This window comes from Pristiophorus japonicus, unplaced genomic scaffold, assembly GCF_044704955.1.
Source record: "Pristiophorus japonicus isolate sPriJap1 unplaced genomic scaffold, sPriJap1.hap1 HAP1_SCAFFOLD_1482, whole genome shotgun sequence".
NCBI classification, from domain to species: domain Eukaryota; kingdom Metazoa; phylum Chordata; class Chondrichthyes; family Pristiophoridae; genus Pristiophorus; species Pristiophorus japonicus.
This window is the reverse complement of record NW_027251157.1, coordinates 2501-29606: the sequence shown is the minus strand read 5'-3', so window position 1 is coordinate 29606 and position 27106 is coordinate 2501. Positions and strand designations below refer to the sequence as shown.

Sequence of the window (27106 nt, the reverse complement as noted above, 5' to 3'; positions counted from 1 at the left end):
ATGGAGGTGAATGGGAAGGGGTTTGTGTCGATGGGGATTGTGTATGGTGGGAGTGAATGGGAAGGCGTTTGGGTCCATTGGAATTGTGTACAGTGGGAGTCAATTGGAAGGGGTTTGGGTCCATTGGGATTGTGTATGGTGGGAGTAAATGAGTAGGGGTTTGGGACCATTGGGATTATGTATAGTGGAAGTAAATCGGAAGGGGTTTGGGTCCATTGCATTTGTGTACAGTGGGAGTGAATGGGAAGGGTTTGGTCCATTGGGATTGTGTACAATGGGAGTGAATGGGAAGGGGTTTGGGTCCATTGGGATTGTGTACAGTGGGAGTGAATGGGAAGGGGTTTGGGTCCATTGGGATTGTGTATGGTGGGAGTAAATGGGAAGGGGTTTGGGTCCATTGGAATTGTGTACAGGGTGAGCGAATGGGAATCGGTTTGGGTCCATTGGGATTGTGTATGGTGGGGGTGATTGGGAAGGGATTTGGGACCATTGGGATTGTGTACAGTGGGAGTGAATGGGAAGTGGTTTGGGTCCATTGGGATTGTGTGCAGTGGGAGTGAATGGGAAGGGGTTTAGTTCCATTGGGATTCTGTACAGTGGGAGTGAATGGGAAGGGGTTTAGTTCCATTGGGATTGTGTACAGTGGGACTGAATGGGAAAGGGTCTGTGTACATTGGGATTGTGTAGAATGGGAGTGAATGGGAGTGGGTTTCGGTCCATTGGGATTGTGTTCAGTGGGAGTGAATGGGAAGGGGTTTGTGTTCATTGGGATTGTGTACAATGGGAGTGAATGGGAAGGGGTTTGTGTACATTGGGATTGTGTACAATGGAAGTGAATGGGAGAGGGTTTGGTCCATTGGGATTGTGTACATTGGGAGTGAAAGGGAAGGGGTTTGTGTCAATCGGATTGTGCACAGTGGGAGTGAATGGGAAGGGCTTTGGATCCATTAGGATTGCGTATGGTGGGAGTCAATGGGAAGGGTTCGGGTCCATTGGGATTGTGTACAGTGGGAGTGAATGGGAAGGGGATTTAGTTCCATTGGGATTCTGTACAGTGGGAGTGAATGGAAAGGTGTCTGTGTCCATTGGGATTGTGAACAGTGGGAGTGAATGGGAAAGGGTCTGTGTACATTGGGATTGTGTAGAATGGAAGTGAATGGGAGGGGGTTTGGGTTCATTGGGATTGTGTACGGTGGGAGTGAATGGGAAGGGGTTTGGGTCCATTGGGATTGTGTCCGGTGAGAGTGAATGGGAAGGGGTTTGGGTCCATTGGGATTGTGTACGGTGGGAGTGAATGGGAAGGGGTTTAGGTCCATTGGGACTGTGTACAGTGGGAGTGAATAATAAGGGTATGGGGCCATTGGGATTGTGTACAGTGGGAGTGAATGGGAAAGGCTTTGGGTCTATTGGGATTGTGTACAGTGGGAGTACATGGGATGGGGTTTGGGTCCATTGGGATTATGGCAGTGTGAGTGAATGGGGAGGGTTTTAGGTACATTGGGATTGTGTGCAATGGAAGTGAATGGGAGAGGGTTTGGGTCCATTGGGATTGTGTACGGTGGGAGTGAATGGGAAGGGGTTTGAGTCCATTGGAATGTGTACAGTGGGAGTGAATGGGAAAGGCTTTGGGTCTATTGGGATTGTGTACAGTGGGAGTACATGGGATGGGGTTTGGGTCCATTGGGATTATGGCAGTGTGAGTGAATGGGGAGGGTTTTTGGTACATTGGGATTGTGTGCAATGGGAGTGAATGGGAAGGGGTTTGGGACCAGTGGGATTGTGTACAGTGGGAGTGAATGGGCAGTGGTTTTGGTCCATTGGGATTGTGTACATTGGGAGTGAAAGGGAAGGGGTTTGTGTCAATCGGATTGTGCACAGTGGGAGTGAATGGGAAGGGCTTTGGATCCATTGGGATTGCGTATGGTGGGAGTCAATGGGAAGGGTTCGGGTCCATTGGGATTGTGTACAGTGGGAGTGAATGGGAAGGGGTTTAGTTCCATTGGGATTCTGTACAGTGGGAGTGAATGGAAAGGTGTCTGTGTCCATTGAGATTGTGAACAGTGGGAGTGAATGGGAAAGGGTCTGTGTACATTGGGATTGTGTAGAATGGAAGTGAATGGGAGGGGGTTTGGGTTCATTGGGATTGTGTACGGTGGGAGTGAATGGGAAGGGGTTTGGGTCCATTGGGATTGTGTCCGGTGAGAGTGAATGGGAAGGGGTTTGGGTCCATTGGGATTGTGTACGGTGGGAGTGAATGGGAAGGGGTTTAGGTCCATTGGGACTGTGTACAGTGGGAGTGAATAATAAGGGTATGGGGCCATTGGGATTGTGTACAGTGGGAGTGAATGGGAAAGGCTTTGGGTCTATTGGGATTGTGTACAGTGGGAGTACATGGGATGGGGTTTGAGTCCATTGGGATTGTGGCAGTGTGAGTGAATGGGGAGGGTTTTGTGCACATTGGGATTGTGTACAATGGGAGTGAATGGGAAGGGGTTTAGTTCCATTGGGATTGTGTACAGTGGGAGTGAATGGGAAGGGATTTGGGTCCATTAGGACTGTGTACGGTGGGAGTGAATGGGAAAGGGTTTGGGACCAGTGGGATTGTGTACAGTGGGAGTGAATGGGCAGTGCTTTTGGTCCATTGGGATTGTGTACATTGGGAGTGAAAGGGAAGGAGTTTGTGTCAATCGGATTGTGCACAGTGGGAGTGAATGGGAAGGGCTTTGGGTCGATTGGGATTGCGTATGGTGGGAGTGAATCGGAAGGGTTTGGGTCCATTGGGATTGTGTACAGTAGGAGTGAATGGGAAGGTGTTTGGGTCCATTGGGATTGTGTACAGTGGGAGTGAATGGGAAGGGGCTTGGGTCCATTGGCATTGTGTACAGTGGGAGTGAATGGGAAGGGGTTTGTGTCAATGGGATTGTGTTCAGTGGGAGTGAATGAGAAGGGGTTTGTGTCAATGGGATTGTGTACAGTGGGACTGAATGGGAAAGGGTCTGTGTACATTGGGATTGTAGTGAATGGGAGTGGGTTTGGGTCCATTGGGATTGTGTTCAGTGGGAATGAATGGGAAGGGGTTTGCGCATATTGGGATTGTGTGCAATGGGAGTGAATGGGAAGGGGTTTGTGTACATTGGGATTGTGTACAATGGAAGTGAATGAGAGGGGGTTTGGGTCCGTTGGGATTGTGTACGGTGGGAGTGAATGGGAAGGGGTTTGGGTCCATTGGGATTGTGTCCGGTCAGAGTGAATGGGAAGGGGTTTGGGTCCATTGGGACTGTGTACAGTGGGAGTGAATAATAAGGGTATGGGTCCATTGGGATTGTGTGCAGTGGGAGTGAATGGGAAGGATTTGTGTACAGTGGGAGGGAATGGGAAGGGGTTTGCATCCATTGCGTTTGTGTACATTGGGAGTGAATGGGAAGGGGTTTGGGTACATTGGGATTGTGTGCAGTGGGAGTGAATGGGAAGGGGTTTAGGTCCATTGGGATTGTGTATGCTCGTAGTGAATTTGAAGGGGTTTGGGTCTATTCGGATTGTGTACAGTGGGAGTAAATGGGAAGGGGTTTGTGCACATTGGGATTGTGTAGAATGGGAGTGAATGGGAAGGGGTTTGGGTCTACTGTGATTGTGTACAGTGGGAATGAATGGGAAGGGGTTTGGGTCCATTGGCATTGTGTAAAGTGGGAGTGAATGGGAAGATGTTTGGGTCTATTGGGATTGTGTACAGTGGCAGTGAATGGGAAGGGGCTTGGGTCCATTGGGATTGTGTATGGTGGGAGTAAATTGGAAGGGGTTTGGGTCCATTGGCATTGCGTAAAGTGGGAGTGAATGGGAAGGTGCTTGGATCCATTGGGATTGTGGCAGTGTGAGTGAATGGGGAGCATTTTGGGTTCATTGGGATTGTGTACAGTGGGAGTGAATGGGAAGGGGTTTGGGTCCATTGGGATTGGGTATGGTGGAAGTAAATGGGAAGGGGTTTGGATCCATTGGGATTGTGGAAGTGTGAGTGAATGGGGAGGGTTTTGGTTTCATTGGGATTGTGTACAGTGGGAGTGAATGGGAAGGGGTTTGTGTACATTGGGATTGTGTACAATGGGAGTGAATGGGAAGGGGGTTTGGGTCCATTGGGATTGTGTACATTGGGAGAGAATGTGAAGGGGTTTGGTTACATTGGGATTGTGTCCGGTGTGAGTGAATGGGAAGGGGTTTGGGTCCATTGGGATTGTGCACAGTGGGAGAGAATAGGAAGGGATTTGTGTCTATTGGGATTGTGTACGGTTGGGTGAATGGGAAGGAGTTTGGGTCCATTGGGATTGTGTACACTGGGAGTAAATTTGAAGGGGTTTGGGTCTATTCGGGTTGTGTGCGGTGGGAGTGAATGTGAAGGGTTTTGGGTGCATTGGGATTGGATATGGTGGGATTAAATGGGAAGGGGTTTGGATCCATTGGGATTGTGGCAGTGTGAGTGAATGGGGAGCATTTTGGGTTCATTGGGATTGTGTATGGTGGGAGTGAATGGGAAAGGGTTTGGGTCCATTGGCATTGTGTAAAGTGGGAGTGAATGGGAAGATGTTTGTGTCTATTGGGATTGTGTACAGTGGAAGTGGATGGGAAGGGATTTGGGTCGATTGGGACTGTGTACGGCGGGAGTGAATGGGAAGGGGTTTGTGTACATTGGGATTGTGTACAATGGAGGTGAATGGGAGGGGGTTTGTGTCCATTGGCATTGTGTATGGTGGGAGTGAATGGGAAGGCGTTTGGGTCCATTGGAATTGTGTACAGTGGGAGTCAATTGGAAGGAGTTTGGGTCCATTGGGATTGTGTACGGTGGGAGTGCATGGGAAGGACTTTTGGTCCATTGGGATTGTGTATGGTGGGAGTGAAATGGAAGGTGTTTGAGTCCATCGGGATTGGGTATTGTGGGAGTAAATGGGAAGGGGTTTGGATCCATTGGGATTGTGGCAGTGTGAGTGAATGGGGAGGGTTTTGGGTTCATTGGGATTGTGTACAGTGGGAGTGAATGGGAAGGGGTTTGTGTCCATTGGCATTGTGTAAAGTGGGAGTGAATGGGAAGATGTTTGGGTCTATTGGGATTGTGTACAGTGGCAATGAATGGGAAGGGGCTTTGTTCCATTGGGATTGTGCACAGTGGGAGTGAATGGGAAGGTGTTTCGGTCCATTGGGATTGTGTACAGTGGGAGTGAATGGGAAGGGTTTGGTCCATTGGGATTGTGTACGGTGGGAGTGAATGGGAAGGGGTTTGGGTCCATTGGGATTGTGTACGGTGGGAGTAAATGGGAAGGGGTTTGGGTCCATTGGGATTGTGTACAGTGGGAGTGAATGGGAAAGGGTCTGTGTACATTGGGATTGTGAAGAATGGGAGTGAATGGGAAGGGGTTGAGTCCATTGGGATTCTGTACAGTGGGAGTGAATGGGGAGGGGTTGGGTACATTGGGATTCTGTACAGTGGGAGTGAATGGGAAGGGGTTTAGTTCCATTGGGATTGTGTACAGTGGGACTGAATGGGAAAGGGTCTGTGTACATTGGGATTGTGTAGAATGGGAGTGAATGGAGTGGGTTTCGGTCTATTGGGATTGTGTTCAGTGGGAGTGAATGGGAAGGGGTTTGTGTTCATTGGGATTGTGTACAATGGGAGTGAATGGGAAGGGGTTTGTGTACATTGGGATTGTGTACAGTGGAAGTGAATGGGAGAGGGTTTGGGTCCATTGGGATTGTGTACGGTGGGAGTGAATGGGAAGGGGTTTGGTTCCATTGGGATTGTGTCCGGTGAGAGTGAATGGGAAGGGGTTTGGGTCCATTGGGACTGTGTACAGTGGGAGTGAATAATAAGGGTATGGGGCCATTGGGATTGTGTACAGTGGGAGTGAATGGGAAAGGCTTTGGGTCTATTGGAATTGTGTACAGTGGGAGTACATGGGATGGGGTTTGGGTCCATTGGGATTGTGGCAGTGTGAGTGAATGGGGAGGGTTTTGTGTACCTCGGCATTGTGTACAATGGGAGTGAATGGGAAGGGGTTTAGTTCCATTGGGATTGTGAACAGTGGGAGTGAATGGGAAGGGATTTGAGTCCATTAGGACTGTGTACGGTGGGAGTGAATGGGAAGGGGTTTGGGACCAGTGGGATTGTGTACAGTGGGAGTGAATGGGCAGTGGTTTTGGTCCATTGGGATTGTGTACATTGGGAGTGAAAGGGAAGGAGTTTGTGTCAATCGGATTGTGCACAGTGGGAGTGAATGGGAAGGGCTTTGGGTCGATTGGGATTGCGTATGGTGGGAGTGAATGGGAAAAGTTTGGGTCCATTAGGATGGTGTACAGTAGGAGTGAATGGGAAGGTGTTTGGGTCCATTGGGATTGTGTACAGTGGGAGTGAATGAGAAAGGGTCTGTGTACATTGGGATTGTGTAGAATGGGAGTGAATGGGAGGGGGTTTAGGTCCATTGGGATTGTGTACAGTGGTAGTGAATGGGAAGGGGTTTGTGTACATTGGGATTGTGTACAGTGGGAGTGAATGGGAAGGGGTTTAGTTCCATTGGGATTGTGTACAGTGGGAGTGAATGGGAAGGGCTTTAGTTCCATTGTGATTGTGTCCAGTTGGAGTGAATGGGAAGGGATTTGGGTCCATTAGGACTGTGTACGGTGGGAGTGAATGGGAAAGGTTTTGGGACCATCGGGATTGTGTACAGTGGGAGTGAATGGGTAGTGGTTTTGGTCCATTGGGATGGTGTACATTGGGAGTGAAAGGGAAGGGGTTTGTGTCAATCGGATTGTGCACAGTGGGAATGAATGGGAATGGCTTTGGGTCCATAGGGATTGCGTATGGTGGGAGTGAATGGGAAGGTTTGGGTCCATTGGAATTGTGTACAGTGGGAGTGAATGGTAAGGGGTTTGGATCCATTGGGATTGTGTACAGTGGGAGTGAATGGGAAGGGGTTGGTTCCATTGGGATTCTGTACAGTGGGAGTGAATGGGAAGGGGATTGGGTGCATTGGGATTGGGTACGGTGGGAGTGAATGGGAAGGTGTTTGGGTCCATGGGATTGTGTGCAATGGGAGTGAATGGGAAGGGGTTTGTGAACATTGGGATTGTGTACAGTGGGAGTGAATGGGAAGGGGTTTGGGTCCATTGGGACTGTATACGGTGGGTGTGAATGGGAAGGGTTTTGTGTACATTGGGATTGCGTACAAGGAAATGAATGGGAGGGGGTTTGTTTCCATTGGGATTGTACACGGTTGGGAGTGAATTGGAAGGGGTTTGGGTCCATTGGGACGGTGTACAGTGGGAGTGAATGGGAAGGGGTTTGGGTCCATTGGAATTGTGTACAGTGGCAGTGAAGGGATAGGGGATTGGATCCATTGGGAATGTGTACGGTGGGAGTGAATGGGAAGGGGTTTGGGTCCATTGGGATTGCGTACGGTGGGAGTGAATTTGAAGGGGTTTGGGTCCATTGACATTGTGTACAGTGGGAGTTAATGGGAGGAGGTTTGTGTACATTGGGATTGTGTACAACGGAAGTGAATGGGAGGGGATTTTGGTCCATTGGGATTGTGTACGGTGGGAGTGAATGGGAAGGGATTTGGGTCCATTGGGATTGTGAACGGTGGGAGTGAATGGGGAGGGGTTTGGTTCCATTGGGACGGTGTACAGTGGGAGTGAATGGGAAGGGGTTTGCGTCCATTGGGATTGTGTACAGTGGGAGTGAATGGGAAAGGGTTTGTGCACATTGGGATTGTGTAGAATGGGAGTGAATGGGAAGGGGTTGGGTCGATTGGGATTGTGTACAGTGGGAGTGAATGGGAAGGGGTTTGAGTCTATTGCATTTGTGTACAGGGTGAGTGAATGGGAATCGGTTTGGGTCCATTGGGATTGTGTACAGTGGGAGTGAATGGGAAGCTGTTTGCGTCCATTGGGATTGTGCACAGTGGGAGTGAATGGGAAGGGGTTTGTGTACATTGGGATTGAGTAGAATTGGAGTGAATGGGAAGGGGTTGGTTCCATTGGGATTGTGTACAGTGGGAGTGAATGGGAAGGGGTTTAGGTCCATTGGGATTGTGTCCAGTGGGAGTGAATGGGAAGGGGTTTATGTACATTAGCACTGTGTACGGTGGGAGTAATTTGGGAAGTTAATTGGGTCTATTGGGATTGTGTGCAGTGGGAGTGAATGGGAAGGGGGTTGCGTCCATTGGGATTGTGTACGGTGGGAGTGAATGGGAAGGGGGTTGCGTCCATTGGGATTGTGTACAGTGGGAGTGAATTGGAAGGGGTTTGTGTACATTGGGATTGTGTAGAATGGGAAGGGGTTTGTGTACATTGCGATTGTGTACGGTGGGAGTGAATGGACAGGGGTTTGGATCCATTTGGATTCTGTGCACTGCGAGTGAATGGGAAAGGAGTTTGTGTCCATTGGGATTTTGTATAGTGGAAGTGAATTGAAAGGGGTTTGGGTCCATTGGGGCTGTGTACGGTGGGAGTGAATGGGAAGTGGTTTTGGTCCATTGGGATTGTGTAGAATGGGAGTGAATGGGAAGGGGTTTGGGAGCATTGGGATTGTGTACAGTGGGAGTGAATGGGAAGGGGTTTGGGTCCATTGGGATTGTGTACAGTGGCAGTGAAGGGGTAGGGGGTTGGGTCCACTGGGATAGTGTACAGTGGTAGGGAAAGGGAAGGGGTTTGTGTACATTAGGATTGTGTACAGTGGGAGTAAATGGGAAGGGATTTGGGTCCATTAGGACTGTGTACGGTGGGAGTGAATGGGAAAGGGTTTGGGACCATTGGGATTGTGTACAGTGGGAGTGAATGGGAAGGGCTTTGGGTCCATTGTGATTGTGTATGGTGGGAGTGAATGGGAAGGGAATTGGGTCCATTGGAATTGTGCACAGTGGGAGTGAATGGGAATGGGTGTGTGTCCAATGGCATTGTGTACGGTCTGAGTGAATGGGAACGGGTGTGTGTCCATTGGGATTGTGTCCGGTCGGAGTGAATGGGAACGGGTGTGTGTCCATTGGGATTGTGTGCAGTGAGCGTGAATGGGAAGGGTTTTGGAACCATTGGGATTGTGTACAGTGGGAGTGAAAGGGAAGGGGTTTGGATCCCTTGGGATTGTGTACGGTGGGAGTGAATGCAAAGGGATTTGGGTCCATTGGGATTGTGTACATTGGGAGTGAATGGGAAGGAGTTTGGATCCATTGGGATTGTGTAGAGTTTGAGTGAATGCAAAGAGGTTTGCTTCCATTGGGATTGTGTACAGTGAGAGTGAATAGGAAGGGGTTTGGTTCCATTGAGATTGTGTATGGTCGGAGTGAATGGGAAGTGGGTTTGGGTCCATTGGGATTGTGTACGGTGGGAGTGAATGGGAAGGGGTTTGTGTCCATTGGGATTGTGTACAGTGGGAGTGAATGCGAAGGGATTTGGGTCTCTTGGGATTGTGTATAGTGGAAGTGAATTGGAAGCGGTTTGAGTCCATTGGGATTGTGTATAGAGTGAGTAAATGGGAAGGGGTTGTGTCCATTGGGATTGTGTATGGTGGGAGTGAATGGGAATGCGTTTGGATCCATTGGGATTGTGTACAGTGGGAGTGAATGCGAAGGGATTTGGGTCTCTTGGGATTGTGTATAGTGGAAGTGAATGGGAAGGGGTTTGGATCCATTGGGATTGTGTAGAGTTTGAGTGAATAGGAATGGGTTTGGATTCATTGGGATTGTGTACAGTTAGAGTGAATAGGAAAGGGTTTGGTTCCATTGGGATTGTGTTCATTGGGATTGAATGGGAAGCGGTTTGTGTCCATTGGGATTGTGTACAGTGGGAGTGAATGGGAAGGAGTTTGGATCTATTGGGATTGTGTACAGTGGGAGTGAATGGGAAGGAGTTTGGGTCCATTGCGACTGTGTACAGTGGGAGTGAATAGTAAGGGTATGGGGCCATTGGGATTGTTGACGGTGGGAGTGAATGGGAAAGGGTTTGGGTCCATTGGGATTGTGTCGAATTTGAGTGAATCGGAAGGGTCTGAGGCCATTGGGATTGTGTACAAGGGGCTGAAAGGAAAGGGGATTGGGCCCATTGGAATTGTGGCAGTGGGAATGAAAGGGTAGGGATTTGGGTCCAATGGGATTGTGTACAGTGGGAGGACATGGGATGGGGTTTGGGTCCATTAGGATTGTGTACGGTGGGAATGAATGGGAAGGGTTTGGGTTTCATTGGGATTGTTAACAGTGGGAGTGAATTGGAAGGTGTTTGGGTCCATTGGGATTGTGTACAGTGGGAGTGAATTGGAAGGTGTTTGGATCCATTGGGATTGTGTATGGTGGGAATAAATGGGAAGGGGTTTTGGTCCATTGGCATTGTGTACAGTGGGAGTGAATGCAAAGGGATTTCTGTCTCTTGGGATTGTGTACGGTGGGAGTGAAGGGGTTTGGATCCATTGGGATCGTGTAGAGTGGGAGTGAATGGGAAGGGGTTTGCTCCATTGGTATTGTGGCAGTGTGAGTGAAAGGGAAGGGGTTTGGGTCCATTGGGATTGTGTACAGTGTGAGTGAAAGGGAAGGGGTTTGGGTCCATTGGGATTGTGTACAGTGTGAGTGAATGGGAAGCGGTATGAGTCCATTGGGATTGTGTTCGGTGGGAGTGAATCGGAAGGGGTTTGGGTCCATTGGGGTTGTGTGCAGTGGGATTGAATGGGAAAGGCTTTGGGTCCATTGGGATTGTGTGCAGTGGGCGTGAATGGGAAGGGGTTTGGGTCCATTGGGACTATGTACAGTGGGAGTGAAAAGGAAGGGTATGGGGCCATTGAGATTGTGTACAGTGGGAGTGAATGGGAAAGGGTTTGGTTCCATTGGGATTGTGTGCAGTGGGAGTGAATGGGAAGGGGTTTGGGTTCATTGGGATTGTGTACGGTGGGAGTGAATGGGAAGGGTTTGAGTCCATTGGGACTATGTACAGTGGGAGTGAAAAGGAAGGGTATTGTGCCATTGGGATTGTGTACAGTGGAAGTGGATGGGAAGGGATTTGGGACCATTGGGATTGTGTACAGTGAGAGTGAATGGGAAGGGGTTTGGAACCATTGGGATCGTGTACAGTGGGAGTGAATGCGAAGGGGTTTGGGTCCATTGGGACTGTGTACGGTGGGAGTGAATGGGAAGGGTTTGAGTCCATTGGGATTGTGCCAGTGTGAATGAATGGGAAGGGGTTTGGGTCCATTGAGATTGTGTACAGTGGAAGTGCATGGGAAGGGGTTTGGGTCCATTGGAATTGTGTACAGGAGGAGTGAATGGGAAGGGTTTTGGGTCCATTGGGATTGTGTACAGAGCAAGTGAATGGGAAGGGGTATGGGTCCATTGAGATTATGTACAGTGGGAGTGAATCGGGAAGGGATTGTGTCCATTGGGATTGTGTACAGTGGAAGTAGATGGGAAGGGGTTTGGGACCATTGGGATTGTGTATGGTGGCATTGAATGGGAATGGGTTTAGGTCCATTCGGATTGTGTACAGTGGGAGTGAATGGGGAGGGGTTTGGGTCCATTGGGATTGTGTACAGTGGGAGTGAATTGGAAGGTGTTTGAGTCGATTGGGATTGTGGCAGTGTGAGTGAATGGGAAAGGGTTTGGGTCCATTGGGACTATGTACGGTGGGAGTGAATGGGATTGCTTGGGTCCATTGGGTTTGTGTACCGTGGGAGTGATGGGAATGGGTTTCGATCCATTGGGATTGTGTACAGAACAAGTGAATTCGAAGCGGGTTGGGTCCAATGAGATTATGTACGGTGGGAGTGAATGTGAAGAGGTTTATGTCCATTTGGATTGTGTACAGTGGGAGTTAATGGGAAGGGGTTTTGGAATCATTGGGATTGTGTACATTGGGATTGAATGGAAAAGGATTTGGGTCTATTGGGATTGTGTACAGTGGGAGTGAATCGGAAGGGGTTTGGGACCATTGGGATTGTGTACAGTGAGAGTGAATGGGAAGGAGTTTGGATCCATTGGGATTGTGTACAGTGGGAGCGAATATGAAGGGGTTTGGTCCCATTGGGATTGTGTACATTGGGATTGAATGGGAAGCGGTTTGGGTCTATTGGGATTGTGTACAGTGAGAGTGAATGGAAAGGGGTTTGGGTCCATTGGGATTGTGTCTGGTGGAAGTAAATGGGAAGGGGTTTGTGTACATTGGAATTGTGTACAATGGAGGTGAATTGGAGGGGGTTTGTGTCCATTGGGATTGTGTCGAGTGGGAGTGAATTGGAAGTGGTTTGGGTCCATTGGGATTGTGTATAGAGTGAGTAAATGGGTATGCATTTGGATCCATTGGGATTGTGTACGGTGGGAGTGAATGGGAAGGAGTTTGGGTCTATTGGGATTGTGTAGAGTGGGATTGAATGGGAAAGGGTTTGGGTCAATTGGGGTTGTGTACAGTGGGAGTGAATGGGAAGGGGTTTGGGTCCATTGGGATTGTGTAGAGTTTGAGTGAATCGGAAGGGTATGAGGCCATTGGGATTGTGCACAAGGGGGTGAAAGGAAAGGGGATTGGGTCCATTGGGATTGTGGCAGTGGGAATGAAAGGGTAGGGATTTGGGTCCAATGGGATTGTGTACAGTGGGAGGTCATGGGATGGGGTTTGGGTCCATTAGGATTGTGTACAGTGGGAGTGAATCGGAAGGGGTTTGGGACCATTGGGATTGTGTACAGTGAGAGTGAATGGGAAGGAGTTTGGATCCATTGGGATTGTGTACAGTGGGAGCAAATATGAAGGGATTTGGGTCTCTTGGGATTGTGTACAGTGGGAGTGAATGGGAAAGGGTTTGGATCCATTGGGATTGTGTCGAGTGGGAGTGAATGGGAAGGGGTTGGGTCCATTGGGACTGTGTACAGTGGGAGTGAATAGTAAGGGTATGGGGCCATTGGAATTGTTGACGGTGGGAGTGAATGGGAAAGGGTTTGTGTCCATTGGGGTTGTGCATGGTGGGAGTAAATGGGAAGGGGTTTGTGTCCATTGGCATTGTTTGCAGAGTGTGTGTCTGGGAAAGGGTTTGGGTCCATTGCGATTGTGTACAGTGGGAATGAATTGGAAGAGGTTTGGGTCCATTGGGATTGTGTACGGTGGGAGTGAATTGGAAGGTGTTTGGGTCCATTTGGATTGTGTACGGTGGGAGTGAATTGGAAGGTGTTTGGGTCCATTGGGATTGTGTATGGTGGGAGTGAATGGGAAGGGGTTTGGGTCCATTGGGATTGTGTATGGTGGGAGTAAATGGGAAGGGATTTTGGTCCATTGGCATTGTGTGCAGTGGGAGTGAATGGGAAGAGGTTTGGGTCCATTGGGATTGTGTACAGTGGCAGTGAATGGGAAGGGGCTTGGGTCCATTGGGATTGTGTACAGTGGGAGTGAATAAGAAGGGGTGTGTGCACAATGGGATTGTGCACAATGGAAGTGAATGGGAGGGGGTTTGGGCAAATTGGGATTGTGTACAGTGGGAGTGAATGGGAAGGCGTTTGGGTCCATTGGGACTGTGTACAGTGGGAGTGAAAAGGAAGGGTATGGGGCCATTGGGATTGTGTACAGTGGGAGTGAATGGGAAATGGTTTGGGTCCATTGGGATTGTGTCCAGTGGGAGTGAATGGGAAGGGGTTTGGGTCCATTGAGATTGTGTACAGTGGGAGTGAATGGGGATGGGATTGCGTCCATTGGGATTGTGTACAGTGGAAATGGATGGGAAGGGGTTTGGGACCATTGGGATTGTGTATGGTGGCATTGAATGGGAATGGGTTTGTGTCCATTCGGATTGTGTGCAGTGAGAGTGAATGGGAAGGGGTCTGGGTCCATTGGGATTGTGTACAGTGAGGGTGAATGGGAAATGGTTTGGGTCCATTGGGATTGTGTCCAGTGGGAGTGAATGGGAAGGGGTTTGGGTCCATTGAGATTGTGTACGGTGAGATTGAATGGGAAGGGGTTTGCATCTATTGGGATTGTGTACAGTGGGAGTGGCTGGGAAGGGGTTTGGGTCCATTGGGATTGTGTACTGTAAGAGTGAATGGGAAGGAGTTTGGGTCCATTGGGACTGTGTACAGTGGGAGTGAAAAGGAAGGGTTTGGGTCCATTGGGTTTGTATACAGAGGAAGTGAATGGGAAGGGGTTTGGGTCCATTGGGAATGTGCACAGTGGGAGTGAAAAGGAATGGTATGGGGCCATTGGTATTGTGTACAGTGGGCGTGAATGGGAAGGGGTTTGGGTCCATTGGGATTGTGTACAGTGGTAGTGAATGGGAAGGGGTTTGGATCCATTGGGATTGTGTCGATGGGAGTGTATTGGAAGGTGTTTGGGTCCATTGGGATTGTGTACAGTGGGAGTGAATAGGAAGGTGTTTTGGTCCATTGGGTCTGTGTGCAGTGGGAGTGAGCGGGAAGGGTGTTGGGTCCATTGGGATTGTGGTCTCCGAGATCCCGATGTTCCCCACCTCAGGGACGAATGGGAAAGGGACATGCCTTGTATATACTCACCGGTGCAATTGAGGAGAGCATCATACTCCAAGTTCCAGTACAGTCGCTTGAAATACGGGGTGAGGTTGCAATGCCAGATCGATTCCTCCGTCCCAACGCAGCTCAGACCTTTGAGCCAGAATGTCCGGGAGCCCTGTGCGGAGCGGAGTGGCTTAGCGATGGACGCAGCGAAGCCACAACCGAGGTGGGCGCAGACGAGGTCCGCTCCGGACAGCTGGAAGTGTTCATAGGCCACCCTCCGCCACTCGCCTGCGTAGCGAAGCTCGACTCTGCCTGAGCACCGATTGCTCCCATTGGTCAGTCGTAGGCGGCTGTCGTCTGCGAGGCAGGCAAGCAAAGAGCCAGTCATCATCCCGGCCAAGCAAGGAAATAATCGGCGCTCCCTCAGTACTGCCCCTCCGACAGCGCAGTGCGGCACTCCCTCAGTACTGCCCCTCCGACCCTACGGCACTCCCTCAGTACTGCCCCTCCGACAGTGCAGTACGGCACTCCCTCAGTACTGCCCCTCCGACAGTACGGCACTCCCTCGGTACTGCCCCTCCGACAGCGCAGTGCGGCACTCCCTCAGTACTGCCCCTCCGACAGTACAGTACGGTGCTCCCTCAGTACTGCCCCTCCGACAGTACAGTACGGCACTCCCTCAGTACTGCCCCTCCGACAGTACAGTACGGCACTCCCTCAGTACTGCCCCTCCGACAGTGCGGCACTCCCTCAGTACTGCCCCTCCGACAGTACGGCACTCCCTCAGTACTGCCCCTCCGACAGTACAGTACGGCACTCCCTCAGTACTACCCCTCCGACAGTACGGCACTCCCTCAGTACTGCCCCTCCGACAGTACAGTACGGCGCTCCCTCAGTACTGCCCCTCCGACAGTACAGTACGGTGCTCCCTCAGTACTGCCCCTCCAATAGTACAGTACAGCACTCCCTCAGTACTGCCCCTCCGACAGTACGGCACTCCCTCAGTACTGCCCCTCCGACAGCGCAGTGCGGCACTCCCTCAGTACTGCCCCTCCGACAGCGCAGTACGGCACTCCCTCAGTACTGCCCCTCCGACAGCACAGTACGGCACTCCCTCAGTACTGCCCCTCCGACAGTGCAGTACTGCGCTCCCTCAGTACTGCCCCTCCGACAGCGCAGTACGGCACTCCCTCAGTACTGCCCCTCCGACAGTGCAGTACGGCACTCCCTCAGTACTGCCCCTCCGACAGTACAGTGCGGCACTCCCTCAGTACTGCCCCTCCGACAGTGCAGTACGGCACTCCCTCAGTACTGCCCCTCCTAAAGCGCAGTACGGCACTCCCTCAGTACTGCCCCTCCGACAGCACGGTACGGCATTCGCTCAGTACTGCCCCTCCGACAGCACGGTACGGCACTCGCTCAGTTCTGCCCCTCCGACAGTACGGCACTCCCTCAGTACTGCCCCTCCGACAGTACGGCACTCCCTCAGTACTGCCCCTCCGACAGTACAGTACGGCACTCCCTCAGTACTGCCCCTCTGACAGCGCAGTACGGCACTCCCTCAGTACTGCCCCTCCAACAGCACAGTACGGCACTCCCTCAGTACTGCCCCTCCGACAGCACAGTACGGCACTCCCTCAGTACTGCCCCTCCAACAGTGCAGTACGGCACTCCCTCAGTACTGCCCCTCCGACAGCGCAGTATGGCACTCCCTCAGTACTGCCCCTCCGACAGTACAGTACGGCACTCCCTCAGTACTGCCCCTCCGACAGCACAGTACGGCACTCCCTCAGTACTGCCCCTCCGACAGTACAGTACGGCACTCCCTCAGTACTGCCCCTCTGACAGCGCAGTACGGCACTCCCTCAGTACTGCCCCTCCGACAGTACGGCACTCCCTCGGTACTGCCCCTCCGACAGCGCAGTACGGCACTCCCTCGGTACTGCCCCTCCGACAGTACGGCACTCCCTCAGTACTGCCCCTCCTAAAGCGCAGTACGGCACTCCCTCAGTACTGCCCCTCCGACAGCACGGTACGGCACTCCCTCAGTACTGCCCCTCCGACAGTACGGCACTCCCTCAGTACTGCCCCTCCGACAGTACGGCACTCCCTCAGTACTGCCCCTCCGACAGCACAGTACGGCACTCCCTCAGTACTGCCCCTCCGACAGTACGGCACTCCCTCAGTACTGCCCCTCCGACAGCACAGTACGGCACTCCCTCAGTACTGCCCCTCCGACAGCACAGTACGGCACTCCCTCAGTACTGCCCCTCCGACAGCACAGTACGGCACTCCCTCAGTACTGCCCCTCCGACAGTGCGGCACTCCCTCAGTACTGCCCCTCCAACAGTGCAGTACGGCACTCCCTCAGTACTGTCCCTCCGACAGTACGGCACTCCCTCAGTACTGCCCCTCCGACAGTGCAGTACGGCACTCCCTCAGTACTGCCCCTCCGACAGTGCGGCACTCCCTCAGTACTGCCCCTCCGACAGCACAGTACGGCACTCCCTCAGTACTGCCCCTCCGACAGTGCGGCACTCCCTCAGTACTGCCCCTCCGACAGTACAGTACGGCACTCCCTCAGTACTGCCCCTCCGACAGTGCAGTACGGCACTCCCTCAGTACTGTCCCTCCGACAGTACGGCACTCCCTCAGTACTGCCCCTCCGACAGTGCAGTACGGCACTCCCTCAGTACTGTCCCTCCGACAGTACGGCACTCCCTCAGTACTGCCCCTCCGACAGTGCAGTACGGCACTCCCTCAGTACTGCCCCTCCGACAGTACAGTACGGCACTCCCTCAGTACTGCCCCTCCGACAGTACAGTGCGGCACTCCCTCAGTACTGCCCCTCCGACAGTGCAGTACGGCACTCCCTCAGTACTGCCCCTCCGACAGTACAGTACGGCACTCCCTCAGTACTGCCCCTCCGACAGTGCAGTACAGCACTCCCTCAGTACTGCCCCTCCGACAGCTCAGTACGGCACTCCCTCAGTACTGCCCCTCCGACAGTACGGCACTCCCTCAGTACTGCCCCTCCGACAGTGCAGTACGGCACTCCCTCAGTACTGCCCCTCCGACAGCACAGTACAGCACTCCCTCAGTACTGCCCCTCCGACAGTACAGTACGGCACTCCCTCAGTACTGCCCCTCCGACAGTGCAGTACGGCACTCCCTCAGTACTGCCCCTCCGACAGCACAGTACGGCACTCCCTCAGTACTGCTCCTCCGACAGCGCAGTACGGCACTCCTTCAGTACTGCCCCTCCGACAGTACAGTACGGCACTCCCTCAGTACTGCCCCTCCGACAGTACAGTACGGCACTCCCTCAGTACTGCCCCTCCGACAGCACAGTACGGCACTCCCTTAGTACTGCCCCTCCGACAGCACGGTACGGCACTCGCTCAGTACTGCCCCTCCGACAGTACGGCACTCCCTCAGTACTGCCCCTCCGACAGTACGGCACTCCCTCAGTACTGCCCCTCCGACAGTACGGCACTCCCTCAGTACTGCCCCTCCGACAGTACAGTACGGCACTCCCTCAGTACTGCCCCTCCGACAGCGCAATACGGCACTCCCTCAGTACTGCCCCTCCAACAGTACAGTACGGCACTCCCTCAGTACTGCCCCTCCGACAGCGCAGTACGGCACTCCCTCAGTACTCTCCCTCTGACAGTACAGTACGGCACTCCCTCAGTACTGCCCCTCCAACAGTGCAGTACGGCACTCCCTCAGTACTGCCCCTCCGACAGTGCAGTACGGCACTCCCTCAGTACTGCCCCTCCGACAGTACGGCACTCCCTCAGTACTGCCCCTCCGACAGTACAGCACTCCCTCAGTACTGCCCCTCCGACAGTACGGCACTCCCTCAGTACCGCCCCTCTGACAGCACAGTACGGCACTCCCTCAGTACTGCCCCTCCGACAGTGCAGTACGGCACTCCCTCAGTACTGCCCCTCCGACAGTACGGCACTCCCTCAGTACTGCCCCTCCGACAGCACAGTACAGCACTCCCTCAGTACTGCCCCTCCGACAGTACGGCACTCCCTCGGTACTGCCCCTCCGACAGTACGGCACTCCCTCGGTACTGCCCCTCCGACAGTACGGCACTCCCTCAGTACTGCCCCTCCGACAGTACGGCACTCCCTCAGTACTGCCCCTCCGACAGCGCAGTACGGCACTCCCTCAGTACTGCCCTTCTGACAGCGCAGTACGGCACTCCCTCAGTACTGCCCCTCCGACAGCGCAGTGCGGCGCTCCCTCAGTACTGCCCCTCCGACAGTACGGCACTCCCTCAGAACTGCCCCTCTGAGAGCGCAGTACGGCACTCCCTCAGTACTGCCCCTCCGACAGCGCTGTACGGCACTCCCTCAGTACTGCCCCTCCGACAGTACAGTACGGCACTCCCTCAGTACTGCCCCTCCGACAGTACGGCACTCCCTCAGTACTGCCCCTCCGACAGTACAGTACGGCACTCCCTCAGTACTGCCCCTCCGACAGTACGGCACTCCCTCAGTACCGCCCCTCTGACAGTGCAGTACGGCACTCCCTCAGTACTGCCCCTCCGACAGTACGGCACTCCCTCAGTACTGCCCCTCTGACAGCGCAGTACGGCACTCCCTCAGTCCCGCCCCTCCGCCCCTCGGACTGGAGAGGTTAGATGCAGGAAGAATGTTCCCGATGTTGGGGAAGTCCAGAACCAGGGCTCACAGTCTAAGGATAAGGGGTAAGCTATTTAGGACCGAGATGAGGAGAAACTTCTTCACTCAGAGAATTGTGAACCTGTGGAATTCTCAACCACAGAAAGTTGTTGGGGGCCAGTTCGTTGGATATATTCAAAAGGGAGTTCGATGTGGCCCTTACGGCTAAAGGGATCAGGGGGTATGGAGAAAAGGCAGGAGTGGGGTACTGAGGGAATGATCAGCCATGATCATATTGAATGGTGGGGCAGGCTCGAAGGGCCCAATGGCCTGCTCCTGCACCTATTTTCGATGTTTCTATGTTTCCACTCAGCCACATTGGACGAATATCGGAGACACACGGTTCTTACCTGTCGCAAGGAATATTGATTCGCTTTGCAATGACTTGTAGAAATGTCCAGGCACCGTAAGTTGAGAGAGGCAGGAATAATTGCCTGAATTTGTCTTCAGGGTGTTGAGCATGTTAAAAGTAGCATAGGAGACTCGGTTCCGCATCACCCACTCTTTTCCATCTTTGTACAGCCTGAATTCTACCCCAGGGAAAGTGATTGGCATGGAGCATTTCAACGTTCGGTATTGAGCGAACACTGTTCTGGATGACTCCACAGTTATCCGCGGCTGTGGTAGCTGATCTGTGGAGAGGTACGGACCTCATCAGTGAAGAAAATGTGATGTTCATAATGATATTCGTTAAATGGAGAAAGATTGCAAAGTGCCGCAGTACAGCGGGACCTGGGGGTTACTTGTGCATGAAACACAAAAGGTTAGTATGCAGGTACAGCAAGTGATCAGGAAGGGCCAATGGTATCTGGGTTAATATATTAGCATGGATGGAGGATTGGCTAACGAACAGAAAACGGAGAGTCGGGATAAAAGGTTCATTCTCGGGTTGGCAAATAGTGACTAGTGGGGTGCCGCAGGGATCAGTGCTGGGGCCCCAGCTATTTACTGCACGAGATAAAAGTTCACGGGGTTGGGGGTAATATATCTGCAAGGATACAGAGTTGGCGAACAGGGAACAGAGAGTGGGGATAAATGGTTCATTCTCGGGTTGTCAATCAGTAACTAGTGGGGTGCCGCAGGGATCAGTGCTGGGGACCCAACTATTTACAATCTATATTAACGACTTGGAAGAAGGGACTGAGTGTAACGTAGCCAAGTTTGCTGACGATACAAAGATGGGAGGAAAAGCAATGTGTGAGGAGGACATAAAATCTGCAAAAGGACACAGACAGGCTCAGTGAGTGGGCAAAAATTTGGCCGATGGAGTATAATGTGGGAAAGTATGAGGTCATGCACTTCGGCAGGAAACAAAATCAAAGAGCAAGTTATTATTTAAACGGAGAACGATTGCAAAGTGCCGCAGTACAGCGGGACCTGGGGGTTACTTGTGCATGAAACACAAAAGGTTAGTATGCAGGTACAGCAAGTGATCAGGAAGGGCCAATGGTATCTTGGCCTTTATTGTAAAGGGGATGGAGTATAAAAGCAGGGAAGTCTTGCTCCAGTTATACAGGGTATTGGTGAGGCCACACCTGGAGTACTGCGTGCAGTTTTGCTCTCCGTATTTACGAAAGGATATACTTTGCTTTGGAGGCAGTTCAGAGAAGGTTCACTCGGTTGATTCCGGAGATGAGGGGGTTGACTTATGAGGAAAGGTTGAGGAGGTTGGGCCTCTACTCATTGGAATTCAGAAGAATGAGAGGTGATCTTATCGAAACGTATCAGATTATGAGGGGGCTCGACAAGGTGGATGCAGAGAGGATGTTCCCACTGATGGGGAAGACTAGAACTAGGGGGCATGGTCTTAGAATAAGGGGCCGCCCATTTAAAACTGAGATGAGGAGGAATTTCTTCTCTGAGGGTTGTAAATTGGAACAGAGGAGGCTGAGGGGAGACCCGATTGAGGTGTATAAAATGCTGAGGGGCCTGGATAGAGTGGATAGGACGGACCTGTTTCCCTTGGCAGAGGGGTCAACAACCAGGGGGCATGGATTGACAGTAATTGGGGGATGGGTTTTGAGGGGAAATGTCTTCACCCAGAGCGGGGTGGGGATCTGGGACAGGGTCTGGGACGGAACTCACTGCTTGAAAGGGCGGTCGAGGCAGAAACCCTCACCACAGCAGGCAGTGCACCTTGAAGTGCCGTATGCTACAGGGCGAGGGAGCGAGAGCGGGAAAGTGGGATTAGGCCGGGATGGGTCTCGGTCGGCCGGCGCGAGGCAGACACGATGGTCCGAAGTGGCCTCCTCCCGCTGTAAACTTCTATCATTTTGTATTCAAGGCTCAGATGGATAGATTCTTGGGTGGGACAGATAGACGTTGAGGGAAGGGGAGGGTGGGACTGGTTTGCCGCACGCTCCTTCCGCTGCCTGCGCTTGCTTTCTGCACGCAATTGGCGACGAGACTCGAGGTGCTCAGCGCCCTCCCGGATGCACTTCCTCCACTTAGGGCGGACTGGCCTTTGGGCCAGGGACTCCCAGGTGTGGGTGGGGGATGTTGCACTTTATCAGGGAGGGGTGGTCCCTTGTAACGTTTCCTCTGCCCACCTTTGGCTCGTTTGCCCGTGAAGGAGTTCCGAGTAGAGCGCTTGCTTTGGGAGTCTCGTGTCTGGGGGACATGCGGACAATGTGGCCCTGCCCAGCGGAGCTGGTCGAGTGTGGTCAGTGCTTCGATGCTGGGCCTGGTCGAGGACGCTAACGTTGGTGCGTCTGTCCTCCCGGGGGATTTGCAGGATCTCGCGGAGACAGCGTTGGTGGAATGAAGGTCAGCCACAAACTCAAAGAATGGCAGAGCAGGCTCGAGGGGCCGTATGGCCGACTCCCGCTTCTATTTCTTCTGTTCTTAGGGTGTGGCCAGTAAATCCAGCGGAGGAATAAATGACGAAATAAAAGAAGGGTCATTTCCCTGCACTGTCTCACCGATTACGAGAATCTTCACCGGGAGGCTGGCCGTGGAATTCACGGCGTGTCCGGTCACCATCGTCTGATACGTGCATGCGTACAGGAACTCGCCGCTGGCGCGTGATGTGTTGTGGGTGAAAGAGGCTTGCCGGCCGGGCGAGCTCGCGATGAACCCCAGCGTCCCGTCCAGCAGCACCTCATGCAGGTAAAACTCGGCCGCCGGGAAATAGGGACTCTTGCAGTCAATCGCGGCCATCTCACCCGACAAATACACCTTGTTCCGGCGCTTCAGGTAAATTGAAGGCACGTTGGGCTTGTCTGGAAGGCGAAACAGTTGGGAGACGTTACATGACACGTTCTGTTACCGATTGCACGAACGTAAGAAACAGGACCAGGAGTCGGCCATTCGGCCCCTCGAGCCCTGCTCCGCCATTTAATACCATCATGGCTGATCCGATCATGGACACAGCTCCACTTCCCTGCCCGCCCCCTTATCGGTTAAGAAACTGTCTATCTCTGTCTTAAATATATTCAATGTTCCGGCTTCCACAGCTCTCTGAGGCAGCGAATTCCACAGATTTACAACCCTCTGAGAGAAGAAATTCCTCCTCATCTCAGTTTTAAATGGGCGGCCCCTTATTCTAAGACCATGCCCCCTAGTTCTAGTCTCCCCCATCAGTGGGAACATCCTCTCTGCATCCACCTTGTCGAGCCCCCCTCATAATCTGATACGTTTCGATAAGATCACCTCTCATTCTTCTGAACTCCAATGAGTAGAGGCCCAACCTCCTCAACCTTTCCTCATAAGTCAACCCCCTCATCCCCGGAATCAACCGAGTGAACCTTCTCTGAACTGCCTCCAAAGCAAAGTGTATCCTTTCGTAAATACGGAGAGCAAAACTGCACGCAGTACTCCAGGTGTGGCCTCACCAATACCCTGTATAACTGGAGCAAGACTTCCCTGCTTTTATACTCCATCCCCTTTGCAACAAAGGTCAAGATACCATTGGCCCTTCCTGATCACTTGCTGTAACTGCATACTAACCTTTTGTGTTTCATGCACAAGTACCCCCAGGTCCCGCTGTACTGCGGCACTTTGCAATCTTTCTCCATTTAAATAATAACTTGCTCTTTGAATTTTTTTCTGCCAAATCACTTAGCTGTCTACGTGGGTTTGCTCCTATAACTTTCTCTTTTAAATATTGTGACACTCAGAAGAGCTTTAAAAGCACAAGGCGTCTGCTGAGACCAGGATGTTGCACTAGAGAGGGTACAGAGGAGATTTACCAGGATGTTGCACTATAGAGGGTACAGAGGAGATTTACCAGGATGTTGCACTGGAGAGGGTGCAGTGTAGATTTACCAGGATGTTGCACTAGAGAGGGTACATAGGAGATTTACCAGGATGTTGCACCAGAGAGGGTACAGAGGAGATTTACCAGGATGTTGCACTGGAGAGGGTACAGAGGAGATTTACCAGGATGTTGCACTGGAGAGGGTACAGAGGAGATTTACCAGGATGTTGCACTGGAGAGGGTACAGAGGAGATTTACCAGGATCTTGCACTAGAGAGGGTACAGAGGAGATTTACCAGGATGTTGCACTGGAGAGGGTACAGAGGAGATTTACCAGGATGTTGCACTGGAGAGGGTACAGAGGAGATTTACCAGGATGTTGCACTGGAGAGGGTACAGAGGAGATTTACCAGGATGTTGCACTAGAGAGGGTACAGAGGAGATTTACCAGGATGTTGCACTAGAGAGGGTACAGAGGAGATTTACCAGGATGTTGCACTGCGGAGGGTACAGAGGAGATTTACCAGGATGTTGCACTAGGGAGGGTACAGAGGAGATTTACCAGGATGTTGCACTGGAGAGGGTACAGAGGTGAATTACCAGGATGTTGCACTAGAGCGGGTACAGAGGAGATTTACCAGGATGTTGCACTGGAGAGGGTACAGAGGAGATTTACCAGGATGTTACACTAGAGAGGGTACAGAGGAGATTTACCAGGATGTTGCACTGCGGAGGGTACAGAGGAGATTTACCAGGATGTTGCACTAGAGAGGGTACAGAGGAGATTTACCAGGGTGTTGCACTAGAGAGGGTACAGAGAAGATTTACCAGGATGTTGCACTGGAGAGGGTACAGAGGAGATTTACCAGGATATTTTTAGAAGGAGGGCTCGAACTTTGATCAAGAGCGTTCCACGTGTTGAACCAGCATACATTCTCACCTTGAACGGTAATTTGGAATCGAGAGCGTGTTGAGTTGTAAGTGACTCCCACCCGTTGAATTTGATACAGGCAGGTGTAATAGCCGCTATCGTTGGTAGTCCCGTTGGCGATGATGAAGGTGACGTTGTGGGCAGTCTCCGCGGCAACCATGGAGATCACGGGCGTGGTATCGCCCTCCTTGAACAGGTGAAACACAATTTCCGTGTAGAACGCTCGCGAGGAGCATTCAATGGGGATATCTTCGCCGGCAAGGAACCGTGACGCGAATCGAGACACAGAGATCGACGGCTCCTCGGGCTTATCTAGAACGACGGAACCATAGTCATTAGGTCAGTCTCCCACGGCAACCGGTGATCGACTGGAGATAGGATCACAGGTCGCACAGACAGACTTAGAACATAACGTAAGAAACAGGAACAGGAAGAGGCCCATTCAGACCCTCGAGCCTGTTACACAGGAACATGAGGAGGCCCATTCAGCCCCTCGAGTCTGTTACACAGGAACAGGAGGAGGCCCATTCAGCCCCTCGAGCCTGTTGCACAGGAACATGAGGAGGCCCATTCAGCCCCTCGAGCCTGTTACACAGGAACATGAGGAGGCCCATTCAGCCCCTCGAGTCTGTTACACAGGAACAGGAGGAGGCCCATTCAGCCCCTCGAGCCTGTTGCACAGGAACATGAGGAGGCCCATTCAGCCCCTCGAGCCTGTTACACAGGAACAGGAGGAGGCCCATTCAGCCCCTCGAGTCTGTTACACAGGAACAGGAGGAGGCCCATTCAGCCCCTCGAGCCTGTTACACAGGAACAGGAGGAGGGCCATTCAGCCCCTCGAGCCTGTTACTCAGGAACAGGAGGAGGCCCATTCAGCCCCTCGAGCCTGCTACACAGGAACAGGAGGCCCATTCAGCCCCTCGAGCCTGTTACACAGGAACAGGAGGCCCATTCAGCCCCTCGAGCCTGTTACACAGGAACAGGAGGAGGGCCATTCAGCCCCTCGAGCCTGTTACACAGGAACAGGAGGAGGCCCATTCAGCCCCTCGAGCCTGTTACACAGGAACAGGAGGAGGCCCATTCAGCCCCTCGAGCCTGTTACACAGGAACAGGAGGAGGCCCATTCAGCCCCTCGAGCCTGTTACACAGGAACAGGAGGAGGCCCATTCAGCCCCTCGAGCCTGTTACACAGGAACAGGAGGCCCATTCAGCCCCTCGAGCCTGTTACACAGGAACAGGAGGAGTCCCATTCAGCCCCTCGAGCCTGTTACACAGGAACAGGAGGAGGCCCATTCAGCCCCTCGATCCTGTTACACAGGAACAGGAGGCCCATTCAGCCCCTCGAGTCTGTTACACAGGAAAAGGAGGAGGCCCATTCAGCCCCTCGAGCCTGTTACACAGGAACAGGAGGAGGCCCATTCAGCCCCTCGAGCCTGTTACTCAGGAACAGGAGGAGGCCCATTCAGCCCCTCGAGCCTGCTACACAGGAACAGGAGGCCCATTCAGCCCCTCGAGCCTGTTACACAGGAACAGGAGGCCCATTCAGCCCCTCGAGCCTGTTACACAGGAACAGGAGGAGGGCCATTCAGCCCCTCGAGCCTGTTACACAGGAACAGGTACAACAGGCGGTAAAGAAAACAAATGGCATGTTGGCCTTCATAGCGAGAGGATTTGAGTATAGGAGCAGGGAGGTCTTACTACAGTTGTACAGGGTCTTGGTGAGACCACACCTTGAGTATTGTGTGCAGTTTTGGTCTCCTAATCTGAGGAAGGACATTATTTCTAATGAGGGAGTGCAGTGAAGGTTCACCAGACTGATTCCCGGGATGGCAGGACTGACATATGAAGAAAGACTGGATCGACTGGGCTTACATACACTGGAATTTGGAAGAATGAGAGGGGAGCTCATAGAAACATATAAAATTCTGACGGGATTGGACAGGTTAGATGCAGAAAGAACGTTCCCGATGTTGGGGGAAGTCCAGAACCAGGGCTCACAGTCTAAGGATAAGGGGTAAGCCATTTAGGACCGAGATGAGGAGAAACTTCTTCACTCAGAGAATTGTGAACCTGTGGAATTCTCTACCACAGAAAGTTGTTGGGGCCAGTTCGTTGGATATATTCAAAAGTGAGTTCGATGTGGGCCTTATGGCTAAAGGGATCAGGGGGTATGGAGAGAAGGCAGGAGTGGGGTACTGAAGTTGCATGATCAGCCATGATCATATTGAATGGTGGTGCAGGCTCGAAGGGCCGAATGGCCTATTCCTGCACCTATTTTCTGTGTTTCTATGTTTCCTTGATTCAGAAGGACGGCCTATGATGATGATGAGAAATAAACCATAGTCCCTGGTTTGCCTTTTGTGACGGCACTTGTGGAGAGAACCCACGCAGGACTTTGATTGTTCTGGGTGAGATGCGATGGGGGAAAGAGCTAGCCTTATCTCTACACCTCGAGAAATAAACCCTAGTTCCTGGTTTGCCTTTTGTGACGGCCCTTGTGGAGAGAACCCACGCAGGACTTCGATGGCTCTTGGTGAAACGCGATGGGGGGAAATGATGGGCTTATCTCTACACCTCGAGAAATAAACCCTAGTTCCTGGTTTGCCTTTTGTGACGGCCCTTGTGGAGAGAACCCACGCAGGACTTCGATGGCTCTGGGTGAGACGCGATGGGGGAAAATGCTAGCCTTATCTCTACACCTCGAGAAATAAACCCTCGTTCCTGGTTTGCCTTTTGTGACGGCCCTTGTGGAGAGGACGTACGCAGGACTTCGATGGCACTTGGTGAGATGCGATGGGGGAAATGATGGGCTTATCTC

At 52.3% G+C, this 27106-nt stretch overlaps 1 protein-coding gene across 1 annotated transcript in view; it reads right to left on the bottom strand.

The window, feature by feature from the left end:
* LOC139242828 (scavenger receptor cysteine-rich domain-containing protein DMBT1-like) overlaps positions 1 to 27106 on the bottom strand; it is a gene marked incomplete at both ends in the record, with an annotated part of 59014 nt that overhangs the window by 31218 nt on the left and 690 nt on the right. The window contains 4 exons of the mRNA XM_070870512.1: positions 14502 to 14819; positions 19510 to 19791; positions 22081 to 22380; positions 24298 to 24600. Coding sequence (XP_070726613.1) covers positions 14502 to 14819; positions 19510 to 19791; positions 22081 to 22380; positions 24298 to 24600 — 1203 coding nt within the window. The remainder of the gene's footprint in view (positions 1 to 14501; positions 14820 to 19509; positions 19792 to 22080; positions 22381 to 24297; positions 24601 to 27106) is intronic.